Source organism: Bemisia tabaci, chromosome 1 (genome assembly GCF_918797505.1).
Source record: "Bemisia tabaci chromosome 1, PGI_BMITA_v3".
NCBI lineage: Eukaryota > Metazoa > Arthropoda > Insecta > Hemiptera > Aleyrodidae > Bemisia > Bemisia tabaci.
This window is the reverse complement of record NC_092793.1, coordinates 8307373-8334319: the sequence shown is the minus strand read 5'-3', so window position 1 is coordinate 8334319 and position 26947 is coordinate 8307373. Positions and strand designations below refer to the sequence as shown.

Sequence of the window (26947 nt, the reverse complement as noted above, 5' to 3'; positions counted from 1 at the left end):
GGAAACTTTAAGAATTTACAATATGCGCTCTGTTGTATACATTTGCTTTAATTTTTATTTATTGAACATGAAGTCAGTATCACCGCTCCCAACCTTTGAAATAATCAAATACATGTTTGTAAAAAAATAAAAATTAAATGAATAATAAAGGAGTAAAATAAAAAGGAAAGTAAAACAATAAGTGAATTAGTAAATGCTGTTTGTTAAATTGAAAAAGAATCGAAATTTCAACTTGAAAGATTGCTCCAATAGTGAATTTAGGATCGTCTGCCATGATGGCGTACTCTTAACAGAGGTCTTGTGCACTGGACACCTTTTGTGTGCCAACGGCCTGGCGTGCTTGGCGATTTATCGATTGATCTGCCATTTAAACCTATTAAAAAGTATCGATAAACAGTGTGTTTGCAACGAACACTTTAATAATCGATTCTTTACCACAGCTTCAAATAGGAAAATATCGACAATCGAGCATTAACGCCTCACCACTGTTCTGTGCCTGAAACTCGATGATCTCAGTTGGACTATAGAGGTCTTCAATAATGAGGTCTCCGACACATATTAAAACGAATCCGAGAAAAGGTTAAGAAAGTGTATATCAAACTGACTGAATTTATGAGGAGTGTTTTCGTAAGCTAAAAAGGGAAGAAAACTAAGTTTTTACTCCGGTTAGCAGTTATACTTCTTCGCTCTCTTATTCAGGATATCGTATGACCAAGTCGCCAGAGACTTCGCGTCGCAGCCATAATATGAGCTAAGGGTATTAGTAAACTTTCAGCATGACCCAGATAGAAATCGGCAAGTGTTTAACGTAGCCTGAAAGGTCATTTGATGGGCTAGTTTTAGCCCTGATGACTAGCGTGTTGCCATAGGGCAAAGGTCATCCAAAGGTCAAGTTAGGCGCTCTTTTAATCCGTCTCACAAAATTGAATTCCTCCGGTTTTTTTATTACTACTATGATGAATATAATAACTACATGCGTAATTTATTAGGTCTGTAAGAATAATATCTGAATTCAGATTTAGTGTCTAACTCAAATATATTCATGTATTGATAATAATAGAGTTTTCAATCAAGAATGTGTGCGGTTTATGACAGTGTAGAATATTGAAAAGAAAAATTGTAGTTTGTGATGGAACAATCAATCAATTTGTATTAAAAACAAATTGATTCATAGTTGTTTCACGTATTTTAATTTTACTTGAGTGCCCTCTTGCACGCTTTTAAGTTTTTGGTCGTGAAATAGATTCAAAAGTCATCAACGGTAGACTGCGTTACTTCTATATAAAATATACTACCAGCAGCACATTTTGACTGTTTTTTCTCACTTCCATTGGGAGAATGCTTTAAGAGTTTTCCCGGTATGTTATGAGCTCTTGCGTTTCATTCGAAAAATGTTTTACTTTGCCGCCATGATTAATTGTTTTTTATTTTTCCACTTGTTTCAGGTAAGGGACGATAAAACGTATTTACCATCTCTACAAGTTAACGTAAGTTATTGCCGTAAATTACCTTGACCAGCGTACAAAATCATTGACTCCCTTTCTTCTGAATTAATATGATTCAGGGTGATTTTTATCACTTTTTGGTAGGGCAAAAAGCGTGCATTTCTATGGCTCGAATAAAAAAATGTCATCATAGAAAAAGTAATTTTCCCTAAGCAACAAAATATTTTTTCTGTACCTTGCCAAATTTTAAATTCGTCCGAAAGCAATATCTTATAAATGTACGTGGTAAAACCGTGAACAATTGGCTAAAAACTTTAAAAAGAAACACAATAACTGACCTGTATACATATGCCTTTTTTAAGAAGTATCATGCTCAAGGTTAGATAGCTTATGTCAAAGAAAGAATCATATCCCCTATCGAACGAGATCTTCGGAATTTGCTCAATATTTTCAACTATAAAAATCGATTACCCAACCATATCGAGAAATATAACGCTCCCTGTAAGTTTTGATCTAATATTTTAAAATGATCCTTTTCAAAACTTTACTCATTTTTAAATGCACCTCTTATAGTTCAATTTTAACGAGGACGCTCTGAACATACGGGGTAGACAACAAGGGAGAGGGGGGGGGGGGAGGTGATTTTTCGAATCTATTCGTGCGTCGAATGTGTGAAATTGATTTCCGCGAGTATTGAAGCTCCAATGGAAGACACATCTCTGTCAGCTCAGTGGAACTGTGAAGAGCCCAGGTGGGGCGCCTTGAGTGGAGATATCAATAAGATATTCCATTAAAGGAGTTCAATGAACTCGTAAAAGATTGTTTTGAAATAAAGAATGTGAATTTGTTTGAAGTGGTGGGAAGGGAGAGTAAGGAGCGTGACGCATGGTGCGGGGGAGGGTGGGGGAGCTTGAATTGGATGCTGAAACAGACAGGGTAGGTGGGGCGCGGGGAGGGGAGGGAGTGTAATGACGCGAGGGAGGATACGAAGTGGGCAGGAGGAGGTGGTTGAAGGGTCTCAGATTAAAGAGAAACATGTGAAAAATTACAGCCCCGTGACCAACCACGGCAGTGAAGCAATGATCGTTAAATTTGATTTTGTTTATATTTACATCTATTATCCGGTAAACAATTTAAGGGCATCTGCCTGAAAATATCTAAACCTCTGTGCGTTCTTCGCTCTCTCTCTTTCTGAGAAAAGGCTCAAGGAACTATTCCACTACTGTGCATAGTTTGATTAATGATGAGAAGTGGCTTTGTTGAGGTGAACTCTCCCTTGACAAGCCTTTGAAATATGAGACTCCATAAGTAACGAAAATGAACCATCTGAACCTCTCAAAAACACACACGTAAAGGGGGCAAGGAACTTTTTCTGATGCGAGCTTCGAATGCATTTCATTTATCATACTTAGAACTAATTAATCAGTCATCGCACATAGTTGCGTACATCCATTGCAACCGCAAGTTAATTCTCATCTTAAGCACCTAAAATGGTAGGGGAACCTATGGTTTTAGGTAGAGAATTCAGCGTTATGATCTTGGGAATTATCCCAGAAAATTTCAATGCACCCTACACTATTAGCTCAGCTATCATTATTTGTCGTTTCTTTCTATCACTCTACTATTTTCGAGGTCAGCGAGGAAACTTTCTCAGGCCATTTTTAACACGATCTTTGAATCTTTGAGTCATCAATCAGTAACTGTTTTTTTTTCAATCCTAATATTTTCAGTAAGTAATCGCCGTGAAAATGAAATTTATTCGAAAATTGATAGCAGAGCACTATCATCAATGAGAACATAGTCTCACTATATCAACGTGAGGAATAAGCTTTATGTACGAGTTTTAACGGCTAGAATCGCAAGTAACTTCGTCGTTTCTCTGACGTAGGAACGTAACTCAATTCCATGGTTGCAAAATTGACTTAAACATTCAATTTCTTACACGAACGTGCTTACACAATTTTGTTCAAAATTTACCTGATTTTTGCATGAGATCAGAAGAAAAACCAGTGGAATTTTCAATCTGAAATTCCTATGACTCTCCTGCGGTTGAAGTGCAATTTTCACGGGGTGATTTGGCCACATTGAAATGCTGTTACGTTCTTTCGCAGGAGAAATGACGACTAGGGTCTCCTCAATGCGACCTACTCAGAATTTTATAGGAACATCACACTTATTCTCAGACTGGAGATAACTTTTCAAACTCATATTATCCTTAATTTTCCGGGACGCTCTTAGTTTTTCCTTTTATATGTATCTGTTATCATAAGGACGGGCAATGATTTATTCATGAGCGGCTCTGCTGATGCGGATGAGTCATATCATATCAATTAAAAAGAGTTATTGCCGCCGGAAAGAAAGTTCCGTATCAGCTCCAATTAAGTATTCATACTTCAAAAGTTTGAAGGTCACCGTAATTTGAGGTTACTTAAAGACACCCTCCTTGACAAGCACGACCGATTCATTCGGTGGCGCGGCGTGAATTGCGATGTATCGATTGTTATGCCATTTAAACCTATGGTAAAGGATCGATAAACAGGGTGTTTGCAGCGAACACCTCAATAATCGATTCTTTACCATTGGTTTAAATGGCATAACAATCTATGCATCGCAATTCACGCCCCGCCACGCCACTGATTCATTCTGCATGACGCATGACGTCTCTCTCCAATTCGAATGCTCGCAAATGCTCGAAGCCAATCGTAAGACGCAGCGAGGTTTTCTCGATAGCCCTCTCGTCTTTCAAACGTCTGACAGTGTTGGGGATTTATAATTGATTTTTTTGAAAAATTGATTTTTTAACGAGATAAATCGATTTAATTGCATCGATTTTACTGGGCTTGATTAATGTGTAAATCGATTTTTCCCCTAAAAATTGCAACTTCTGATTTTGGCACCCGAATGTTTTAATCGACACGTGAGCCGCTTTTTCGACCAAAATTTAAAAAAAAAATCCCGGGAATTTTCCTTCGATTTCTTTTAAAGAGTGCGAGTTCTGAGCCTCCATGATTTTCGATTTTTTAAGTCGATGTCGAGATAATCGATTTTTTTCACGATTTAATAGATAAAATCGGATTCTCGATGGTAATCGAAGCGATTCGATCAATCGATTTTTTCGGAAAAATCTTCTGAATACAATACTGGGAATATTACAACTATAGAAACTTCTAACGAAGTAAGGCACCGAGCTTCTTTCTTTCTGTTTTTATCTTTTTGGTGGTAAAAAACTGGTTTTAACAGGATGTCTAGCATCAGGAAAAACCGGAGAAACCGGAAAATATCAGGAATTTTGGCCGATCAGGAAAAAATCAGGAAAATCGGAAAAATCGGACGTTTTATCAAAAATTTTTCTTACGCGAATCTCCTCAGCGGAGGGAGTCTTACTACTTTCTGCCTACCGTGCCAGGAGTCGAGACAAATCAGGAAAATATCAGGAATTTTCAAAATGAAAAAATCAGGATTTTTTTATAAAATATCAGGAAGAATCAGGAAAATATCAGGATTTTTCTAAATTAAAAAATACTAGACACCCTGTTTAATTATTTTATCATGCCCTCGTTTTTTTCTTCTTTTTTTACCTACAGGAAGAATGAAGGATTGAGGAAATTTACTTGACATAGACATTTAGAGTCGAGGATAAATTACACGTCAGCTCATAAACAGCTGAAAAAAGAGGCTAAATAAGTGAGTAAAGCACCGAAAAAAGTGCTTCACGGTGCAACTGCAGAGAGGATTGGGAGGAATGAATGAGGGAGATTTTGAGGATAAAGATGAATGGCAAGTTTTAAAGAAAACTCGGAGGAGGGTCAGGGCACAGGGAGGAAGTATCCCACAGTATCATTAAAAACAGATTATTTAAGCTCTCTCACAAGATACAGAAGTTAATGGCCGATTGCTGGGAAGATCAACAGAAAGAGAAATTCAAATATTGCTCATTACAGGCAAAATTAATTGTACTCGTTCATCGCAATGGTCGTCCACCGAGTTGTAATTTTTTATTTATTAAGCAATAGAAATTAAAAGAAATAGGTTTGAGAGATTTCGTCGCTAGATATATAGGTTACCGGTCGCGACTTCTAAACCGTGGATTTGTGCAGATCGTGTCCTTTAACAGGACGTATTCCTGCCAAACGGAACTATGTGCATTAAGACGTGAGCCCTGAGACCCATAAGAATGTATGCATAACAGGGCTCACGTCATAATACACATAGTTCCGTTTGACAGAAATACGTCCAACAATGAGTCAGATATCAGAAGGATGACGCCAGCACTGCCGTGCTAAGGAAAAGCGCTGTAAAAACATTCGACAGTTGCCAAATTTCCTTCGCTAAAATATTTATTTTTGAGCCAAGCTATGAATATTTTTCCTTGAAAGTTTCAGGAACTTTAGGTGAAATAGCGAACAAAATTGTCTAAAAAATTGGAGGAAAAATATCTACAAATTTTTCCGAAAATTCGTGATTTGCCAAAGGAAATTTGGCAACGCCTGGAGGTTCTTATGGCGTTTTCCCTTAGCACGGTAGATCACTGCCTCGGTTTTATGTCCCCATTTTCTGGCCTGATTAAAGTGCAGTAAGTAATCACGGTGGGCTGCATCTGTTCCACGCCGTTAATTCTTGTCTGCATCAGGTAATATCATGATTGAGAGTTATCGCAAAACTCTGATCCTTTCACGCTGTAATATTTCAGATAAAACTCTCCGATTATTAACTTTACTCCTTGAAATATATCCAGTCAAAAATATTAAGTTCAAGGCGGACGAGGCAACTAAATGAAACTAAATCTATGGGAAAAAAACTGAAGATGTTGGTTAATACAAACTTGGGCCCACAAAGATAATTACTTTGCTTTCATCTTTAGGACTAGTCGAGGGAACTAATTCATCAATCGAGTCAATTTATAGACTTCTCGAGTTAATCAGAGTAAAATAATTTGTAATAGCATAAAATTTGAATCGTAGTACAGTTTTTGCTTTGATCTCATCTTCACCATTGGAATATTACAATTTATATTGGTATTAGTATTTTTATCAGTGTGAAGTAAACTTAACTTTAAGAAACAGTATATATTTCACACTTTCAGTATACACTTTTGATTCTCTGCGATAATTGTTAGAAATTGAAACATGTTTTACTGAAGAGGGATGCTACAACGCGTTGCTCAAAGTACCTTCAAAATTTAAGGGTAAATATTTTGGAAAACTATAAAAACGACCGCTAAAGGCACGTTAGCACGTAGCGCTCAGAATGTACTTTCTCCAGTCGAAGTAATACACATTGCACACTATCTCAAAATTACCTTTGGCTATTAGTTATATGAAATATGTTTTGGTATATAACATGCACATTTTTTTTCAAATAAATTGGCCGCTAGCACAAATTTTTAAATGAAAGAAGCCTTGAAGACCTAAAGAGGCGGAAAATAGATTAAACTTGGAGTTGAGAGTAAGAATTAATGTATTTTTGATGAATTCTTACGGGCCATTCAAGAACGCTGATGAGGTTGCCAAGTGAGCATAATATTTGTGGATTTCTGGCGCCGTATTTTAAGCCGAGCTTATATTTCGAATGTTTGAAACTTACCAACTCTATAATGCTTTCTACTATCTGGAGTGAAGAGCACTGGAAATTGCGATTTTCACCATTTAGAGGAAATGTGGCATTTCATTTCATCTTTTGGTGATTGTAATTCTAAATTATAAGAAGAGAGGAAAATAGTAGAAATTTGTAACAACTCGACATCTCACCCGGAATGGAAGCAGCGGCGTGGTGTGTTTTGCGATATGTCGATCGATCTGCTATTTAAACCTATGGAAAAGGGTCGACAAACAGGGTGTTTGCAGCGAACATATTAATAAGCGATTCTTTACCATAGCTTCAAATTGGAAATATCGATCATTCATGCTTCGCCTCTGGATGGGAGTTTTTGGTTAAGAGGAAGCGGCAGAGAGAGCGGCCAAGAGTTCTTGAGCTCTCGAATGCAATATGACCTACTTACCTAATAAAATAAGGTACAACGTTTTCAGCCCGCAGTATTGATTGAGCTTTCAGCCGCGTGCTTTGTGATCGATCAAAATGGAATGGTTGTAGTTTTCGGTTTTTGCGAGCTACTCACAAATTCCTGGGTGCCTTGAGTGCTGCCATCAGAGTAACCCGCGGAGCTCAAAGGGAGTCTGCCGTGATCCTCAGAAGAAAAGGTGAAAGCGCCTTCAGTCTCTGCGATGCAACTATTGATCCTCAGAAAAAGGGTGAAAGCGCCTTCAGTCTCTGCGATGCAACTATTTAGACGTGTGGGAACTCATTTTGCTTAACCGGTTCAAATGTAGGCGAATCACGTTTCGTGGCACAAAACTGTTGTTAGTTTGCTTTCAATTAGGCGATTAGAGGCCAGTGGCGTGGCGTGCTTTCCGATATATCGATTGATCTGCCATCTTAACCTATGGAAAAGGTTCGATAGACTGGATGTTCGCAACGAACACCGTAATAATCGACTCTTTACTTTAACTTCCAATGAGGAAATATCAATAATCAACCATTCACGCTTCGCAACTTGAATGCGCGTGTGACCGTTTGAAAAGTTTATTATGAATTTTTATCATAGCAACTCTCCTTATTATGGTTATTCCCTTTTTCCAGAAGAGATACGGCTCGAAATAGTCACACCACGAATTGAAGACCACGCACCGTCTTGTCTTTCAGTTCCCTTCGTTTTTTCCCAATACATTTTTAACGAAATGGATTGTTTTAGACTTTTTGCTTACCGTCCTTGAACTTTTATTTTTACCGTCCGTAACTCTCGTCTCACAAAATCAACGTTAAAATCAATAGAAGCTCTCAGAAGGAACGAACATAGATTTTGTGTTGATCATCAATCAACACCCATTTGTTTAGATTCATGGCTGTTTGTAAGTAGTAAGTGCTGCGTAGAGGCAATCTCTTTCCTCCTGACGTGATAGTGACTATTTATAGACCCACATCCAAGTCCAAAGATCACATTTCCTCTTTGGAAATGGGACATACTGAGAGACAGGAAAGGGACTTGCGCCGTCAACCAAAGAGGTTAATATAATTAGGCCCTTAAGTAAGTTTCGTGTGATCATCTGTCATCACGTTTCGACTCCCTCAAATCATTTCCCCTCACTCTCTCCTCAGCTTATTTGATTGAAGTATGAAAATTATCACAGACAGTCTCATGAAGTTAAATATGTAACTCATGCGATGTATAGAATTAGGTCGGACAGTATGATAGATTAAATCTTGCGGAATTTCCACATAGTTCTTGAGAATTAGGAGTACCCACCTAACGTGAACTTTCTGCCCTCCAGTCTGCTTCGTCCCATCACGGAATAAAAAAATCCTTGCCTCTCATTGGCCAAAAAAACGGCCCCTCTGTTGCATCCAAAGACACCTGCTGGCTGAATATTGAAATAGATAGACAAATCCATAGGCAAAGAATATATAGGGAGTAGGGAGTATGCATGAGGTGACCCCGTTGGTTGAAATTGGTGGTTCCTATAGACTAAGGGGGAAAATGATGTACTAACTAAAGGGTCTCTTGTCGGTTGCCGTACCTACTTCTTTTGTCCCTTCAAAATTCAAACCATTCGCTTCCACCAATGGAATCTCTCCATATCCTGTTTGTCTTCTTTGTCTATAGCTTCGTCCAACAATTTCAATAAATGGTTCGCAGGCTGACACGCCCTTAAAAAGGAAAAAATTACTCTCATCTTTTCTCTTTTTGCATCAAATTTGATGCGCAAAAAAAGCATGTTTGATCAGTGAAATAGTTCTTTCAACATTTTACTCTTTTGTTGTATATGTTCTCATAAACATGGAGGAAAATGGAAAAGCAGAGGGGGGAAGTCATAAGAGGATCAGAGAGGAAGGGGGAAGAAAAGATAAAAGGTAAATATTATATTTCGTGGTAGTGCGCCCACGTGAAAGCAGAACAAGTTTCCATCGAGAATTTCGCTGAACGATGCAGATGTTCATGCAGTTACGGGCGCAGCAGGGAAATGAGGTATTTCTGTATATAAATTGGTAATTATGTCCTCAAACTGCATCCATATTTTATAGAACAACCTTTCTCCTACACTCCGCATTCACCATAATGTATTGTATTATGTATTTTAACATTTCTGCGAAGAGAAATATGAGGAATAAACAGAGAAGGTGCATTTTCTCCTCAGAGGTTTTTTATTGGAAATGGTCAAAGAAAAAATGTAGAGTGATTTATGGTATGAAGTTTTTTTCTTCCATAGTTTCATTAACGTCGATGTCATTTCGACCCCCTCCCCTTTTTTTGGTAAGAGTAAGAGAGGTTTACTGTAACGGCTACCTAAACGATACATTTCGGTCAGATCATTTTTATTATTGGTTAAATTGCAATATCCAGTCCAGGTCAGATGGCATTCAACTGGACAATTAAGTGCTTGAGATTTTTGCGTGTAAGTATTTTAAACCTAAGATAACGGAGCTCTAATGACTGAAGAGTAATGTAATGTGTGAATCTCCAGAACACAATAAAGGTTTACTATATTATATTTCAATCTTCTACAACTGTACGCGACTAAGCAACAAGCACTCGTAAAACTCGTGATGTGCTGTCCACAGCTAATTGGATTGCATTTTGCAAAAAGGAACCACTAGCATTGCAATGTTGCTAAGATTGTGCAACTTCTTTTGTCTTGGAGGAAAAACCCGATTATTCATTAATAGTTTCTATTTTACTTGCTAAAAACTGTAAATTTAAGACAAAAATTACCATCTAAATTTCATAGTTTTTCACGATTTCCGCAATTTTATTGCAAAAGATGAAGTTGCACAATCTTAGCATCATTGCAATGCTAGTGGTTCCTTTTTGCAAAATGCAATCCAATTGAGCGTCCTCTTGTTATTATTTTCAGAATTTACGTGTAAATGGAGAAAACCTCTCGACCAAGTGAATTACATTTAATGGAATTCGGCAATTATAATGGACAAATGAGCACTTATGATACTGTAAACTCTCATTTCCAAAATGAATCTCAGCGCCTCTTTGATACGTTTTGGAAAACGTACATGCATAATTTTTCGTCGTATGTCAAACCCGGTATTAGTTTCAGGAATTTCTGGTGAGGTAGGAAGGAAGCGAGAAAATACTCTTGGAGCTTGGAGCAAGCAAGAAAGCTTTCAGACCGAAGTGGGGTGAGCTGAAATGTCGAGCAAATGGGACGCGGGGCCGCGGGGGAAGGGGGACGAAAAATACGAAAGGATAAGGGGGAAAAATGAATAAATCTTTTTTATTATTAGTTTCTTTCCAAATCATATTTCTCTCTAGTTTAATATGTATAGCTTTTGCTGTTCTTTTTCCTCCCCTCGATTCCTCCTTTCATCCTGTCTCTCTCCTCTCCTTTCACCTTTCCAAGCCCCACCCTGCTCCCTGCTCTTCCCCCTCTTCGGGAAGAATGGATATTGTGTCAGAAGGAAAGTGTGAGTAGGATACTGCACATACCATGCCAACGGTGAATACTAATGCAGGACGAATGCAATATTCCTGAAAGTAGATTCATATGTGCACTGAAGATACTTTCTTGCCTACAGTGCTGTGGTATGCATGTGTTTAAACAAATTCTTTTACTTTAAAGCGCCTCTATGCCGTGCTACCGTGCACACTATGCCATCGTACCAATGCTTCATTTACCGCTTGATCATGCAAGAAGAAAAAGATGTATCAGAGCAATTTCATGAAAATTAATTATGTAAATCGACATCAAAATAAGATGTAGTAAATGCTTTGTTTTAATGTAAGCTCCATTTCGGCACGTCATAATTATTTGCTTTTTTCTGCAGAAGTCATCTTGAAAAATGCAACTATTTCATCATGACCGTCACCAAAGTTATGTCCTTCAAGATTGAAGGCGTTTTTCAATTTTATCATTTTTTGATAATTTGAACCCCTCTCAAGAAACTCTTTCATCTCTTCTTTCATATCGAAAGCCAGGGCCGGATTTTCCTACTTGCCGCCTGTATTTTGCCGCCCCCTTCTCATTCGTTTTGAAACATCAATAAAAACCATCAAGTGAACGTGCCAGCGGGGGAGGGGAGCATAAGATGCGTTTACTCGTGTTGAACACATTTTTTGGGAAAGCCCTGTCAACACTACTAGCAAAAGTCCACGGAACTTTGCGCGAAAGTCAAGTTTCGTAAACCTATTTCTAATGTACAAGGCCCTCCATTCATAAGAAATGAACGAACAAATTATGAAATAACAAACACAAAATTTGATTTAATGATTTAACTTCCGCCGCCGCGCCGCGCCGACCGCACCGTGTTTGGCGCAATGCGTGCAGTATTCACGCAGTCTTGTAGGCGCTATGCGTTTCACGCTGACCGAGTGACCGCACTGTGTTTGGCGCAATGCGTGAAGTATTCATGCATTCTTGTAGGCGCTACCCGTTTCGCGCTAACCACAATAACCGCACTGTGTTTGATGCAAGGCGTGAAGTATTCTTGCAGTCTGGTAGGCGCTAATATGTGTTACTGTTACATGCCGATTGCCGCGCCGAGGGCATCTCCTTTTCATCTCCAGTCCTCGTCATCATTTCTCCCTAATAAGTCGCGCCGTTCCAAAAATCAGATTTTTTTTTATACCTACATTTAAAAAAATTGAAAAATTTGCCGCCCCCTGGATTTGCCACCATGGGCCGCGGCCCATGTGGCCACCCCCTTAATCCGGCCCCGTCGAAAGCTACATTTCTTTTCAAACATACAATTAATGCTTTATTTTCCAATGAAATGACGTCTTTGCCCTTTTCCCGGCTGTAGCTTTCATGAACGATCTGTGGTGCATGAACCTACTTTTACTATGACAATAAGTATGAAGTATCAACTTGTTGTTTTTGGTATAGTTCGAGTGGTACGTTAAAATTCGGAAACTTTCTCAATGACTATCAGAGAAATACCGAACAGATCAGTTAACTTGTGTTGTAGTCAAATCCCGAATCCTGGTCGAATCCCGAAAACCAACGAGAAAACTCTAATTCAACCTGAAAACCTAACCTAATCAATCAAAAATAAAGTAGTCAATTACTTTGATAATTGGATCGCGGGATTTGATTAGTCACATCACAATGTGATCAGGATTCGTCAGTTAAGCACGGCCATTGCGGCGATCTCGTCAAGTTGGTAACACTGTTAAAAATTCATTTAAATCCACTGAATATATCGATTCTTGGTGAGACAGGCTGCCTCATCTAGAATCGATTGTTTAACATACATTTAAATGGAGAAAAAACAGCGTTGCCAATTTGCAAGGATCGTCACTGACCACAACATGTATCGTTATCAAAAAACCCACATGTCGAGCTGAAACAAGAAAAAAGAAAATAAGAAAACGTAATAAATGAGTGAGAAAATACTCTTTCAGAACCAGTATCAACTTTGCATTGCTAATATTTGTATGCCGCAATTGATTTCATTATTCCCTGTTGTGCCTTGAGACTTCAATACGAATTCTCTCAGACCCGTCAGGTTTGCATCAGCTCAACCACGACAAAATCCGTTCACATAAATCTGCTTGATCATGCATTTATCATATTTCTCAAGGCATTCGAAGCATTCCTATTCTGCCGGAGACCTCAATCTTTTCCGGGTTCTGAATTGTCACAATGTGACAGGAAAACATCTTAACATCTCCAAATACTTATTTCGTGATTTTCCGCTCGTCGCGGGACAATTGCCTGATAATGTCTACCCGTCAGCATCGCCCGACTTCAGAAGGAGAACAATGTATGGAAAATTCCTCTTACAATCATTTTTTTGATGATTCATTGAGCCAACCTCACGGTAGATATGCTCAGTGCCCAGTGGTTTATTCGCTCAATTCGTCCATGTTTCCCACCTTGTCAGTTTCTACCAGACTTTTTAGTATATTTTCCGAAAGAGATGAACTATTGCGTTCTTTCGTACGGTTAGACCTGGACACAGAATCATGTGAAGAGCGCCGATCTTGAATCATTGATGACTAAAATTATAGTTTTTTCCTAGGTCGGGGGTCGTGCGATAGTTCGAGCATCAATTGGACGTATTTATACTAAAAGGAATTATGTGCATAGGTTTTGCGTGCAACATAGTTCCTTTTAGCATAAATAGTCCAATTGGACGTATTTATATGCTAAAAAGAACTATTCTGCAAGCAAACCCTATGCGCATATGTCCTTTTGGTATAAATTCGTCGAATTGAACATTTTGAACTGAAATTTTAATGGTAATTAGAGCAGTTGTATCATTTTAACGTCACTGCATATCGGTCCGGTAGTGTGACAATGGATCAGAGGCGCCCTAGCCCTACGGCTAGGTGTCAAGCTTCGACCTTCCTCCCCCTGGAGTACCTGAGAGTATTGCCATGTCTGTGCCGCTCTCTTATTGTTTCACCAGTTTTAAACTATCATGGAGCTCCAAAGTTAGACCAATGTAAGCAAACCCGACCTCGAGGTACACGTATTATCGGCTGAGAAATGAATGGTAATCACACTCAAATCTTAATTTTCGGCAAAAATATACATCAAAGTCCGATCCGAACTCATTTCAGAAGTTGGATGTAAAAAAAATTTAATCAGCCCCAAAATCACGGCTAGAACTTTGTAGCTGTTCCGCCATCTTTTTTGTTTACATTGGGCCAAACTAGGAGCGGAGGAGCTGGGGTTTGTTTACATTAGTCCAACTTTGGAACTCCATGATAGCCGACCAATCAGGGAGCGGCACACTTTTTCTGTAGTCAAAGGATCGAGGTGGCAATACTCTCCCGCATACAGGTACTCTACCTCCCCCTAGAGCGCCACGTAATTATGGACGGCCCCCAATCAATCCGAAGACGTTCTCACAGTGTCGGATCCAGCAAATTAGCAACATTGTTTTTTCCATTTAGAAATGTATCGATTCTTGGAGGAGCCAGGTGCTCCAACGAGAATCGATTATTTTACATAGGTTATAATGGAGGGAATCCGGTGTTGTCAAATCGCTGGATCCGCTTCTGATGAGTGAGTCAAGTTCGAAGCTGGATCGGAAATGCCGCGACTTCCGTACAAGGCCATCGTCGTCACTCGGTCGAAATGCAGCGCCACTACGCGACGCCGACGCAGACCGGGGCGACTCGCGACGAGAGGACGGAAAATGACCGCGACGAGCCGCAAATGAGAGGAGGGGGGCGTGAGGGAGGGGTCAAGGGACCGCGGATCTAATCTGGAGCAAATTCTTTGCGAGTTAATATTACGTCAGAGGTCCCGCCGAGAGGAGGACAGGAGCACGGCTGCACGGAACGCCGCGCCGCGCCGCGCCGGGAGGCGCTCGCTCGGCCGGGCGCCGGGAGGAGGGGGCGGGGGGAGGGCGGGCGTGGGCGGACGAGAAAGTTGCCAGTGAAAGTTGTTGCATAGATAACAGCGGCAGGAGCAGCAGCATACGCATGGAGCCATCAGCTGACCGCCTCGAGGGGTCTAAACCCCCCGCCCGCCCGCCCGCCCGCCGCCGTCGCCGCCGTCACGCGGCGCGCGACTCCAAAAAGTCTACCGCGGCGAGGCGCGAAGCGAGGCTCGTCCGCTTCCCCTTCCTCCCCCGCCCCCGCCCCCCGCCCTCGGCGGCGCCTCGCCCGGCATTCCCGCCGTAATCTCCGATGACGTTTTTCGTGCACCGGTTCACTCAAATCGGTGCCAAATAAACCGTGGCTCGCCGCCGTCGCTGAATCTTCCTCCTTTTTTTTTTGTTTTTTTTTTTTCGCTGACATTGAAAATCTTGCGCGCTTCTTTGCCCCGCCCCGCCCCTCCCCGCCTGCCGGTGCCGTTGTCGGAACGATGACCCTGTTTTAGCACGCGACGCCGGCGACGTTTGTTGCGGCTTAGGAGTCTTGTCACACTTTTCCTTTTTTTTCATCCCTTGCCCTCGGCCCCGACCCCGCGCCGCTCCTTTTCCTACCGGCGCTCCACCCCGCCGCCCGCCCCGCCCCTCTTTCCTCGTGCTCTAATTTCGACGTGCCTCCGTTTAATTTCATTGATAATGCACTCACTCCCGCGCCCTGCTTTGCCCAATTGGACGTATTTCTATCAAACTGAACTATATGCATTATGACGTGAGCCCTGTTATGCACATATTCTCATGGGTCTCAGGGCTCACGTCATAATGCACATAGTTCTGTTTGATAGAAGTACGTCCAATTCAGCGTTGGTTCCCGAGCCGGTCATTGGCCTGCGGGCCGATTATTGAAATTGATAGACAAAGCTATAGACAAAGAAGACATAAGGAGTATAGAGCGATCCTATCGGTTGAAATGGGCAGTTCTTATAGACTAAAGGAGAAAATGATGGACTAACTGTCGGGTCTCTCGTGGGTTGCCGTTAGTCTATAACCTACCAGCTTTGTCCATTGCAACCACCCGCTTCTACCAATAGGATCCCTACATATCCTATTTGTCTTCTTTGTCTGGAGCTTTGTCTATCAATTTCAATAATCAGCGTATGTATTGGGAAATGTATCGGGAATTCAAACGCAAGCCTACTTCAAAACAAATTAACTATTTACTGTAGATCTGGTCGCCTCTCATTATTTCTCATTTTTGAATTTTCGGTTCCTCATAACGGTCTGTCTCTGTAATAATCGTTCAATTTGTCACATATGGATTCTCAATCTTCCTTAATGCAGCTATAAAGTAAAAGTAGCTTTCGATAGAGTGATTCATATGGTTTTTGTTATGAAAAGCGGTTCGGTAAGGATAGGGTCGTTTCCTATGGAAACATGATTTTCTCGAGCTTCAACGTCAAGTCAGCGAACTAGCATTTTGTAGGAGCGGGGCTGTGTTCCCCAACTTTAGGGGTCAGTATTCCGGACACACATAGATAGATTTTGGACTTATGGAGTCTATTTGGATTACTTTTTTGTCTACAATAGGGATTTCGATGGAATAATTTCAAAATTTTGACGAAAACCCCGGCGACTCTTTAAATTGTAAAGGGACCCTGGAGTGGGCTTCGGAACGACGAAGTTTGGAATATTTTGGGGTCAATACTCCATTTGTCCTCGCCGCTCTTAACTTTGTCTGATCAAAACAACCGAAAAAAATTTCTGGGTACATACGAGTGTTCTGGGACACCAGTACTCTTTAAGGTTGCTAATGACTTCACAATGTTTCTGTTATTACAGTTTTATTCAGTAGCGAGGCGTTAATGATCAATTTTCGACCCTTCCCCGTTTGAAGCTGTGGTAAAGAATCGATTATTACTAAGTGCGAACATCGTGTTTATCGATCATCTTCCATAGTATGAGAAAAAAAGGATTTTAGCCAAGGTGTTATGGTTATCACTGCTTTATTTATTTTATAAACATTTTAAACGCTAAAGCTTTTCGGCTCGCGGCCATCATCAGAGCATAAAAAAGGGGGTCAAAACCACAAAACTACAACAACTTTAACAAAGACTTAAAAACATTAAAACATTGTGACATTTGTGTTTGTGACAACATTAAACATTATTGAGCAAATGGTGTTACTAAGCATGAACGATTATAAATAATCTTCCATAGGTTTAAATGGCAGATCAATCAGTGTATCGCAAAGCACGCCATACACCACTAGTTATAGTACGCCCAAGTTTTCCGTCAGAGCTAATATTTATATTCATTATAGAATAAAACGACAGAAGCAGATCCTCACAACAGCTCTGTCGGTGTCGATCTCTTTTAAGTTTCGATCTGTCCCTGTCATGCCGAGCATAACATCAGCAAACATGAATTAAAACTAAATGTCTCTCCATAGCAGGAAGTGAGAAAACGAGTAACATATGGCAAGTTCTCTGCAGCTAGCCACTGTCCTTGCGACCAGGTCAAAATGATTGTCTCCGCTCATTCTAGCTGAGTCATGACTTGATTCGTTTTGAAATTTTCAGCCTTCGGATATTATGGCTGTTGTTAGTGCAAACAAATTGTTCCGCCGAAAGGGTCGTTTTCCGTTCTTTTTTGTTCTTTGGATCCTCTCGATTCTACAGAAACTCTATATAATGATGAGCTCATGAGAGCATATGAGGCCTCATAATGGACATCTTCTCTATTTAAGAAGTTCCGCAGAATATTAGAGTTTCATTCGTCTTGTTTCTATTCTGAAGTGGAGGGACATAGTCGTTCCCCGCATGAAGGGACGTAACTCAATTCCAAGGTTGCGTAAACTTTTTAAAGAATTTAATTTTTTTAGGATAATAAACTTGCATAGTTTTCGTCGAAAACCTGTCTGATTTTTGCATGGGATCAGAAGAAAAATAATTTATATTTTCAGTCGGAAATTCTCAAAATTCTCCTGGTAAAAATGCATGTGACGAGGAAAAATCTGGCAACATTGAAATTTAGTTACGTTCTATCGCGAGAAAAACGACGAAATGAGAATGAGTTTTATGCGTAGTTCTTTCCTTGAAATTTTAAGACTTTTTAATCAAATTACGAACGTAGCCCTCTGAAAAATTGGAGGAGAGATATTCACACATTTTCCGGAAAATTCTTGATTTGTCGAAGGAAATTCGGCAACGCCTGATGGCTCGCATGGCGTTCTTACTTAGCAGTGGCGTGGCGTGCTTTGCGATCTATCGATATTTCCCCATTTGAAGCTGTGGTAAATAATCGATTATTAAGGTGTTCGCTGCGAACACCCTGTTTATCGATACTTTTCCATAGGTTTAAATGACCGATCAATCGATATATCGCAAAGCACACCACTGTTACTTAGCACGGCAGCATTGTGATCTGGGCCTTGCGAACCGATTATTGAAACTGATAGATAAAGCGATAGACAAAGACGACAAAAGGGATTTGGAGGGATCCTATTGGTGGAAACGGGTTGTTGCAATGGACAAAGGAGGTAGGTAATCGACTAAGTAACGGCAACCCACGAGAAACCCGACAGTTAGTCTATCATTTTCCCCCTTAGTCGATGAGAACCACCCATTTCAACCAATAGAATTGCTTTATACCCCCTATGTCATCTTTGTCTATCGCTTTGTCTATCAGTTTCAATAATCGCCCCGCTGGAGACCCGGAAGGATACATGCGTGACAGGATTCATGTCACAACGGAAACGGTTCCTCGGGTATGAATATATAGTCCAAATTAATCTTACAATTCATCCTAAAAAGAAGAAGACAAAAACTTGAAGCAGTTCAATCCTAAAGAATTCGATGCGTTTGATTCAGCACTCCTGCTTTGCCCTTTTTTGATTGTATAAATATTGTTTTTTTTATATTTTTATTTTACTTTTTTCTGCCTGGATTGTATGGAGAGTACACATTGGAATTGGACGAAAGCGTAAGGGAAAGAACAAGTTGACGCCCTAATGGGGCTCAAGGGGGAATCGTCTCTTGAGCTCTGCTGTGTGTTTTGGTATTGAATCTATTTATAGAGATTTGTGAGCTTGCATACGGTTTCTTTTTGGACTCATTTCAATTAAGCAGTAAAAATAATTCCGATTCATATACACAGCTTACATTCACGCTCGCAGTCCCCAAAGAGGCCTCTCTGAATGCTTGAGCCGCGCATAACGCACGGCTTAATAGAGCACAATATCACAAGAGACATGCCCATGTTCCACGCTCAGTTTCTATGAGCCGCAGTGTAGCATCGAATAGCGAGGAAGAAATATCATTGACTTTGAATAGTCTGATAAACTCTACCTTCTTTTCAAATAGTTTTCCGCTCCTTAAGTTTACCCCAGCAGTTATGCATTTCCATCGTCTGATTTTGGACGTTACTTTAGTTTACCTCCTTCAACGAGCGACTCTCCTCCACTTTCATGAACTTTTCATGACGGAAGGCAAATTTCTGACGTCATTAGTACGTCTTTAATGGGAAAATAAAAACATATTTCTGTCATTAGTTCAGAAAAAAGTCAGTCTGCTCGGCACCTAACTTCGGTTAGTTTTTTAAACATCTTTTTATCCTTTCTTATCTTTGCTGAACTATATATGATGCATTATTATTTTGTGTGCGTTACTAATCGAATCCATATTTGCCGTACTTACATCCATTAGGGTGAGGTGCAAGAATTTGAACGAATTTTCTTTAACCCTGTATTATATTATAACTCTGAACTTGGTATTTTATCTGACCTTAATTTCTAACTTTTAAAATTTTCTTTTTTGTCTCTGATTTGTTGCAGGTATGTGGTGTCAAAACTTTTGCGGCCGAATCCGTAAAACGAAATGCAATACAATTATGTGAGTTTTGTTCTTATGGTTAAAATAGTAGAATCTAGGTTTTGCCAGGTGACACGTCTCATTTTAAAAATTACCTATCAGGATCGTCTTTAACCGCAGCGAATGATTTTTCCTCTCTTCAAAAGATAACAAAAAACAAACCCGTGTAGAGTGTGGGAATGTACTTATCCATTTGAAAGCTCTGCGATTACTGGGTCAATCAGCTCCTCTCACGGCTGCTGTAACTAGACTTTCTTACTTTTTATAAGACACACGAATCAATTTTGTCGCGAATGAGTTTTGCATTTTGAAAGCAGCTAATTAATTATGCTTTAAGTAGACGTCAGCTGAAAATGCGTCAAGTCCTCTGCATTGATCAAAGAGGAGAAATGTAGGTTCATGATGTAAAAAGAGAGAGTTTCACTATTCAAATGTTCCAACATTTAGAGAGCGACACAGAGAGAGAAGACGGCCCTGCCAAGTCGTTAGCCCGGTGGAAAAAACCGGGTATCCGTTTGCTGCGTCGTGGAATTGGACGATTTAGCTCGAAACTTGTCGGTTGCACAGTCTAGGCACAAACAAGCGCACGAACGCTCTAGCTGGCTCACAAAATTATTTCTGAATCTCTAGATCTCTTCTCTCTCCGTTTCGTTTTCTCTCTATTCCGACATTCCGTACTCACGTCACGGCCACAAAATTTGCCTTACCTTTAAATGTAAACAACGAGCGAGTGATGGATCAAAGCACCACAACGAATCCAATAATCTCTAATTTTAACGTCAGGTGACTGAGTTTATGTAAATAGGAAAACTGTGCCAAACATTACTCCTATTTTAACTTCGACCTCTTGTTTGAACATTCTCCTTTAGCAAGGTATATCATTCAAGGTTCTTCTCATGTTCTTCACTCTTACCATTAGTTGCCAGCGAGTTAATCACACCGTTGAATGTAGGCACCTGAAAAAACTATCAATAAAACTATTTTTTCAGTGCAGTAATACACAGATTTTCACGTCCATTCTCATAAACGGAAAATTGTATGAAATTTCTTGAAACTTTTGGGGGTGCGTTTAGGAGGCCAAGAAACGCCTAGAAATAATGATTCTCGTAATGGACATTTTTCTACCCCAAACCTTTAAAAATTCACGTGTTGCAAATGTTTTCGTCAGGTTTAGTGGTTTGGTCGGGGCTTTTCTCCATAAACACCTCTTTGTGCCCCCCTTTGTGTATAGCACGTCAGTAGGGTAGCATAATACTGGCGCATCAACAGGAAGACCATCGGAAATGCTCCCCAAGTTTAGTTATAAGTTCCGGAAAAAATCAATAAACTTCAAGTTTTGTGATATTTATTCGGGCCTTTTGAAATTTCACTTTCCATCTCTGTATATTCTACACCTGTACATGCACTCTACGCTTCAACCTATATGCATTCAAAACGTCGATTATCGCAAAAAAATGAAACCTGTCCTCTAATAAATCATGATTAAATAAAGATCAAAGATGAATTTTGTTGGATGAAGCTAGATCCTTGGCTCTTGACAAAGAAGATGAGGATCGTATTTCATTTCGTCAAATAAAGGGTCTATGTTTGGCAGGAGCAGAGTCACTGGATTTACTTGCGGTCGAGCTGACTCCTTGTACTTAATTGAATGTACGTTAACATGATGAACTACAATATCTTAATGCTCCCATCTTAGCCGGGCCCGCACCCGCCTGCTTCCTCCTCAATCCATTACTGATCCTTTCTTCCCGACGTGTCAGTTTGTATGTGTTAGTATTTGAGTCGTTAATTCCCCTCCGCGATGTAGGTGGTCCACTATGTTGGGGGTCCTGTATTAGAGCAATAAAAGTAGTGTACAATAAAAATAATGACCAGTAAATACGTATTTCATTAAACCATCATTATGAAAAAATAAATGGGAAAGAAAAAAGTGAAGTATAAAAAATAAAATTAACATTGACGACACGACCCGGTGAGCTGAGGGTGGCTTATGGAAGCCGAGTAATTGAGCTAATTAAACGATTTTCGAACAATAACAAGAGTCAGAGTGGTCCGAGTGGTCGTGAATTTCTTCGGTATGTTAAACTGCTTTCTAATTGGCCCGTGACGTCACGTACGATGTGCAGGGCCCTCCTCTCCCGGCGAAATATGTCGTTCGTTCGTCTAACCAAATTGTACTGCATTTTGCAATTTGGAACTATAAATTCTGGCCCGGTTTAAAAACAAGGTATGTGCCATTAGTTTCCCTATGCACATTAGTGTTTTTCCAGAAGAGCCAGAATTTACAGCTCCAAATGGCAAAATGCAGTCCAATTGTATCACACCTCTCGCTGTAGAAGCCAGTTATTTGGACCGAGTTTATCGGAGAGGAACCAACCCACATTAAGTTGAAATTGAGAAAATGAGGTTTGAAGTTTCATTCGTGAAACCATCAAGACTCAATGTAGAAAATAAACTTTAACCCTTCTTTTCACGAACTAATTTTTTTTCGACTTTGAGTTTTTGGCAGGAGAAGATATACGATTAGAGGAACTCAAAAACATCCTTAATTCAATTTTTTTGAAAATGTGGGTTGGTTCCTTTCAGAGGAACTTGATCCATTTATGTTTCCTATCCATCGAGCTGTCTTTAGTGCAAAAGGTGATGCTAAAAGTCAGGTTCCACCTCCCCCCTCCCCCCCCACATGAAACTTGATTTACCGCAATTGTAATATTCCTCCCCAATTGTATGAACGGGGTAAACACACCTGTGAATTGCGATATAAATAATTTTTCTTTTCATAATGCAAAATACGAACGTTCGAGATCCTGGCTTTTAAAACCGTATTACAGGCAGCCAAAAAGTTTTTTTATAATTCTCAAAATAGTAACAACAGCTCTGCGTTTTATATTGATTACCGTCAATGGTATACTATCTCCATCAGTGATCACTTCCCTGTAATTAAAGATCGAATCGGTTCGATAGAACGGGAATTTTCCGTCCGTATGAAATTTGTTCCATTTTAAGCAAATAACATGAGTAGCAAGTCCTTGAAACCTTTAAAATATAAATCAAACAGCAGAGCGTGTACAATTATGTATAGTCTTGTCAGTGGACTTGCAAATTGCAGATTATATAATGAACAGATTTATGAATGTGAGCTCCACCACACTCTCAAAGAAACGGCGTGTATGAACGACTCACGTGTAAGTGTTTGTTTCAAAATAATACAACTCCGCACATTCATATTTAGTTTATTCAAATCCAGGTATAATAGGTGCCTAAATGAAAATTTTCAATTAAAACTTTGAAAGTGGGTTCAGAGGCTGGTGCAGAGAGATAACACGATTTTCAAATAACATGCACACTCCCCCTCGCCCCCCGCCCCAATCGCCCTCCTCCTCCCCCCCTCCCGACTTTCCACCCCCTGTCTCGTTCTCCTCTTCGACTCTATTTTCTCTTCGCTTGCCTTCTCCTCTCCTTCCTCTTCACGATTCGTGTGTCCCCTTATTCCTCTTGAATCTCAGTGTGTTCATGCATGGCGTATATGGCGTGTACTCCCTGCAACAGCAGACATTTTTAACTGCAGCTCTTCATACGCCCAAATAGGTGTATCCCGGATAAATATGCGTTTGCTTCGTCTTCTCACTCCTGTCTTCCGCATCTCTTTCCTGCTTTTACGTCTATCTCCATTCCATGATTTTTACTCCACTCCCATGGAAGTGGACTAGGGAAAATTATCAGTTACATACTGTGTATTTACGTCTTTAATAGTACGTCGTTTCCATCCCGAAATAACGTAACTGCATTTCAATGTTGCCGGATTTTTCCGCGCGAATTGCATTTTTACCAGGAGAAGTATGAGAATTTCTGACTGAAAATTTTTTACTAATAAAATTACTTATGACTAATTGGAATCACTAATTTCACTTTTGGTCTCTTGCGAAATGCAGACGAATTTTCGACGAAAATTATGCAGGTTTATTCTTGTAAAAAATTGAATTGTTTCAGTAAATTTTGCAACCATGGATTGAAGTTACGTTCCCTCGTGCGGAAAAAGACGAATAGTTGGGTGTGGCGTACCCTCTACAAAATCGTGAAGATGCAAACAAAATTGTCGGAAAAATTTGGGAAAACATATTTAAATTTGTCAAGTAAATTCGGTTATAGCGGAGGAAATCTGGCAACGTCTAAATGCGCTTATGGCGTTTTCTCTAGCAGTGGCGAGGCGTGAATGATCGATTATCGATATTTCTCCATCAGAAGCTGAGGAAAAGAATCGATTATTAAGGTGTCCTGTTTATCGATCCTTTTCCATAGCTTTAAATGTCAGATAAATGGATATATCGCATAGCACGCCACGCCACTGTTCTCCAGCACGATGCTGTACATTTCCGAGCATGTAATGTCGGCTGAGTTAGCTGTATTCGTTAGCAATAGACCCATTCCGAAAGATAGCGCGAGAAAATCAATTTTTCCAAAAAGGACGGTTGTTTACCTTTAAAGTTTAGATCCATCTCCTCCGTGAACTTGATTCAGTAATGGCGCCCATGCAATGGTAACCCATCCCGCGTGCGCTGTGCTGCTATCTCCTCTTCCCGAGGTGCTTCAGAGATCCCGTTATTTATAATGTCATGTCTCATACTCTCCGTACTCTACTTTTCCCTCCTTCGCCGCCGCTTTTTATTCTCCGACTTCTATTGCTCCTTTATCGCGCTTCTCTTTCGCATCTCAATTTCGCTTGGCTTCTAATTTTATTCCCGAAATTTGGAAAGCAAATTATCGCACCGAGTCGAAGTACACTCCTCTCAGCTCACAATTCTCGGTCGTTTAAAGCCTTTCTCTTCCTGTTATTATTTTCGCAGAATTGTTCCGTTTGAAAAACAATCGCCCCTGTCACAAGATTTTAATATAACGTGAAATCGGTTCCGATATGTAGAGCACCAAATCCATTTTAAAATTTCGACGCAATGACGGACACGCCTCTAAACAGTGATAGACGCTAAGAGGTAGTGGTATTGGGGTGTTAGCTCTGTGCTGTGCAAAGGTCTCCCCCCCCCCTTTCCCTTTATTTTTCATTCAATTTCCGACAGCAATTGTCCCGGAAACATTTTTCTCGCCGTAAAATTATGCTGTTTTAAAATTTGGATTACTACGTAACGCTGAGCTGTAGCCTCCTTTGGATTCTCCTGACGCAAATTTCGACCCACTTTTGTTGCTATGGGCCCAAATTTGTTCAGGGTTTTGTAGCTTATGTTGATATGAAGTTAGTTTCGTCCAACAGTCAAATCTAGTAACATTTTTGTGCGAAAATTTTCAATTTTTTTTAAAAAAAAAAATCCACGAATAAAATTAAAAGGTAATACGTTGTATTCGTAACCCATCCGTCCCGTTTTTCCGTTGTAGAAATAGAGTGCAAAATGACCGCATATAAGATAAGAAATGCCGAAAGACAATTTCAATATTTATTATTTCCTTAATACCTAAAGACAATTTTAATATTTTTTATTTCTTTTTTAAGATTGAATTTTCCATCATCTTCATCCTAAACCCATCTTTCAACTCATTAATCCTGAAGCATGAGTAAACTTAAATGGTGTTCCGGCCCGAATCATCAGTTTTTGAGCTCAGCTCAATTACTCGAATTAGCTGAGCTAGAAGACATAACATTTCTTCAATTAGTCATTATCTCTTTCATTTTCACGTCTGCGGAGGTCCGCAGATGCTGGACGTAAAAGGGACTGAGAGATTGAGCAACTGAGCACAATTAAATAGCTACAAATTTCCTAAGTGCATCAGAAATGGAGGCAAACGCCGTGCGATACCGCCGTCTTGGCAATTCGATCCATCGCGCCTTAACTCTGGAGCAGTCACGGTAGAATGGACTCGATATCGATCTATCGCACTACTCGTTCATGAGGTCGTGCTGCCGACAAAAATACCCATCATTACTCGTACGCAATATGGTTGCTAACCTTCATTTCAGGGAATGTTTTGTTTCGATACCTACTCAGTAGGCAGTCAGTCGCGCAGATCTCGACCCGGTCATGATGTTACAGCCGCCGGCCATATTTCTCGCTTTGATTACTTCAGAATTCATCGTTGCCATCCTGCCTTTTCTTCTTTTAGCTCGCTACTTACTCTATGCCCTGTGCGTGGTTCCATTTTCAAATAGTATTTGTTCGACGTCACAAAACTGAGCAGTTACGGCCTTCTCATTCTCGTAGGAGACGGTATCGTTTCATCACAGCATGAAATGCGTGGGAGAAAATTCAGAGGAGTGTTTTAATTAATACGTACCCTACCCCCTTAATCTTTTATTTTGCTAAATTAACAATCTGACGGTTTAAGGAATTAGTGTTATCAGTGGTTTTTTGAGTGCATGTAATCTAATTGACGAATATTTTGACAGAATAGTTTACTAGAAAGACTAATCTGACAACAATGCGACTTTACTTGTCCGCCCGTGCTTCAAGTGCCAGCAGTTTTATTTTGCTTTCTCAGATGAAAATATTTAATCTTACCGTAAAATCTGACGATTGATTTAAACAACCTCGGGCGTCACGACTATAAATACGTTTATAATAAGTATTATTTAAGTTTCTATGCGATACCTTTCCGACTTTCATGCTCATTTCATATCTTTGTCCTTATTGATGCACACATCATCATAGGGCGTCTAAAATAGGACAATGAATCCCATTTTCAACACGAAAGAAAAAGCGTCAAGGGTTATCCCCTAAAATTGTAGCACTGCCCCAATTTGTTGGATAATATGGACATTTCCAATTAATTGTGGTAGTACCGCAACATTTGGGCCAATAATCTAATTTATTGGGGTATACTGCCGCAATTAATTGGGGTACTACCACAATTGATTGGAAATGCCCCTATAATCCAACACGCCCGTGCTCATTTTTTCCGGAACGCTGATTTCTAAGAAACATCAGTATTTTACGTCTCTGCTAATTAATGTTATGATTTTTAGTCACTTCTTTCTCCTACTAAACAGAAGTTTTTTCTCGCAGACGCTGGTTTTCAATAAGCCTCTCAAATCAATTGAAGGTTGCGCAAGGCAATTTGCTCAGTGTTCTCAACCCTATTTCTTCTTGCGACCTTTTAAAAAAGTCGTTTGACGAGGAAGGGTTGGGGCCATCAGCTCATACCGGATAGTATTGACATTTCACTAAATGGAAAACAACTCTCCTGACTTCCCAAGCTGAGCAATATTCGCGCAATCCAGCGGCGTGGCGTGCTTTGCGATGTATCGATTGATCTGCTATTTAAAGCCACGGAGAAGGATCGGTAAACAGGGTGTCCGCAACG

At 40.1% G+C, this 26947-nt stretch overlaps 1 protein-coding gene across 5 annotated transcripts in view; it reads left to right on the top strand.

Annotated features, from left to right (window-relative positions):
• LOC109038954 (uncharacterized) overlaps positions 1 to 26947 on the top strand; it is a 228798-nt gene that overhangs the window by 152511 nt on the left and 49340 nt on the right. For 2 of the 5 annotated variants that reach the window (XM_072306521.1, XM_072306511.1), the window contains exon 1: positions 19634 to 19663. The exons of the other annotated variants lie outside the window; for them this stretch is intronic. In XM_072306521.1, the coding sequence (XP_072162622.1) occupies positions 19649 to 19663 (15 nt within the window). In that variant the 5' untranslated portion in view covers positions 19634 to 19648. Of the gene's footprint in view, positions 1 to 19633; positions 19664 to 26947 lie in introns of those variants that run through there. 5 annotated transcript variants of the gene reach the window in all.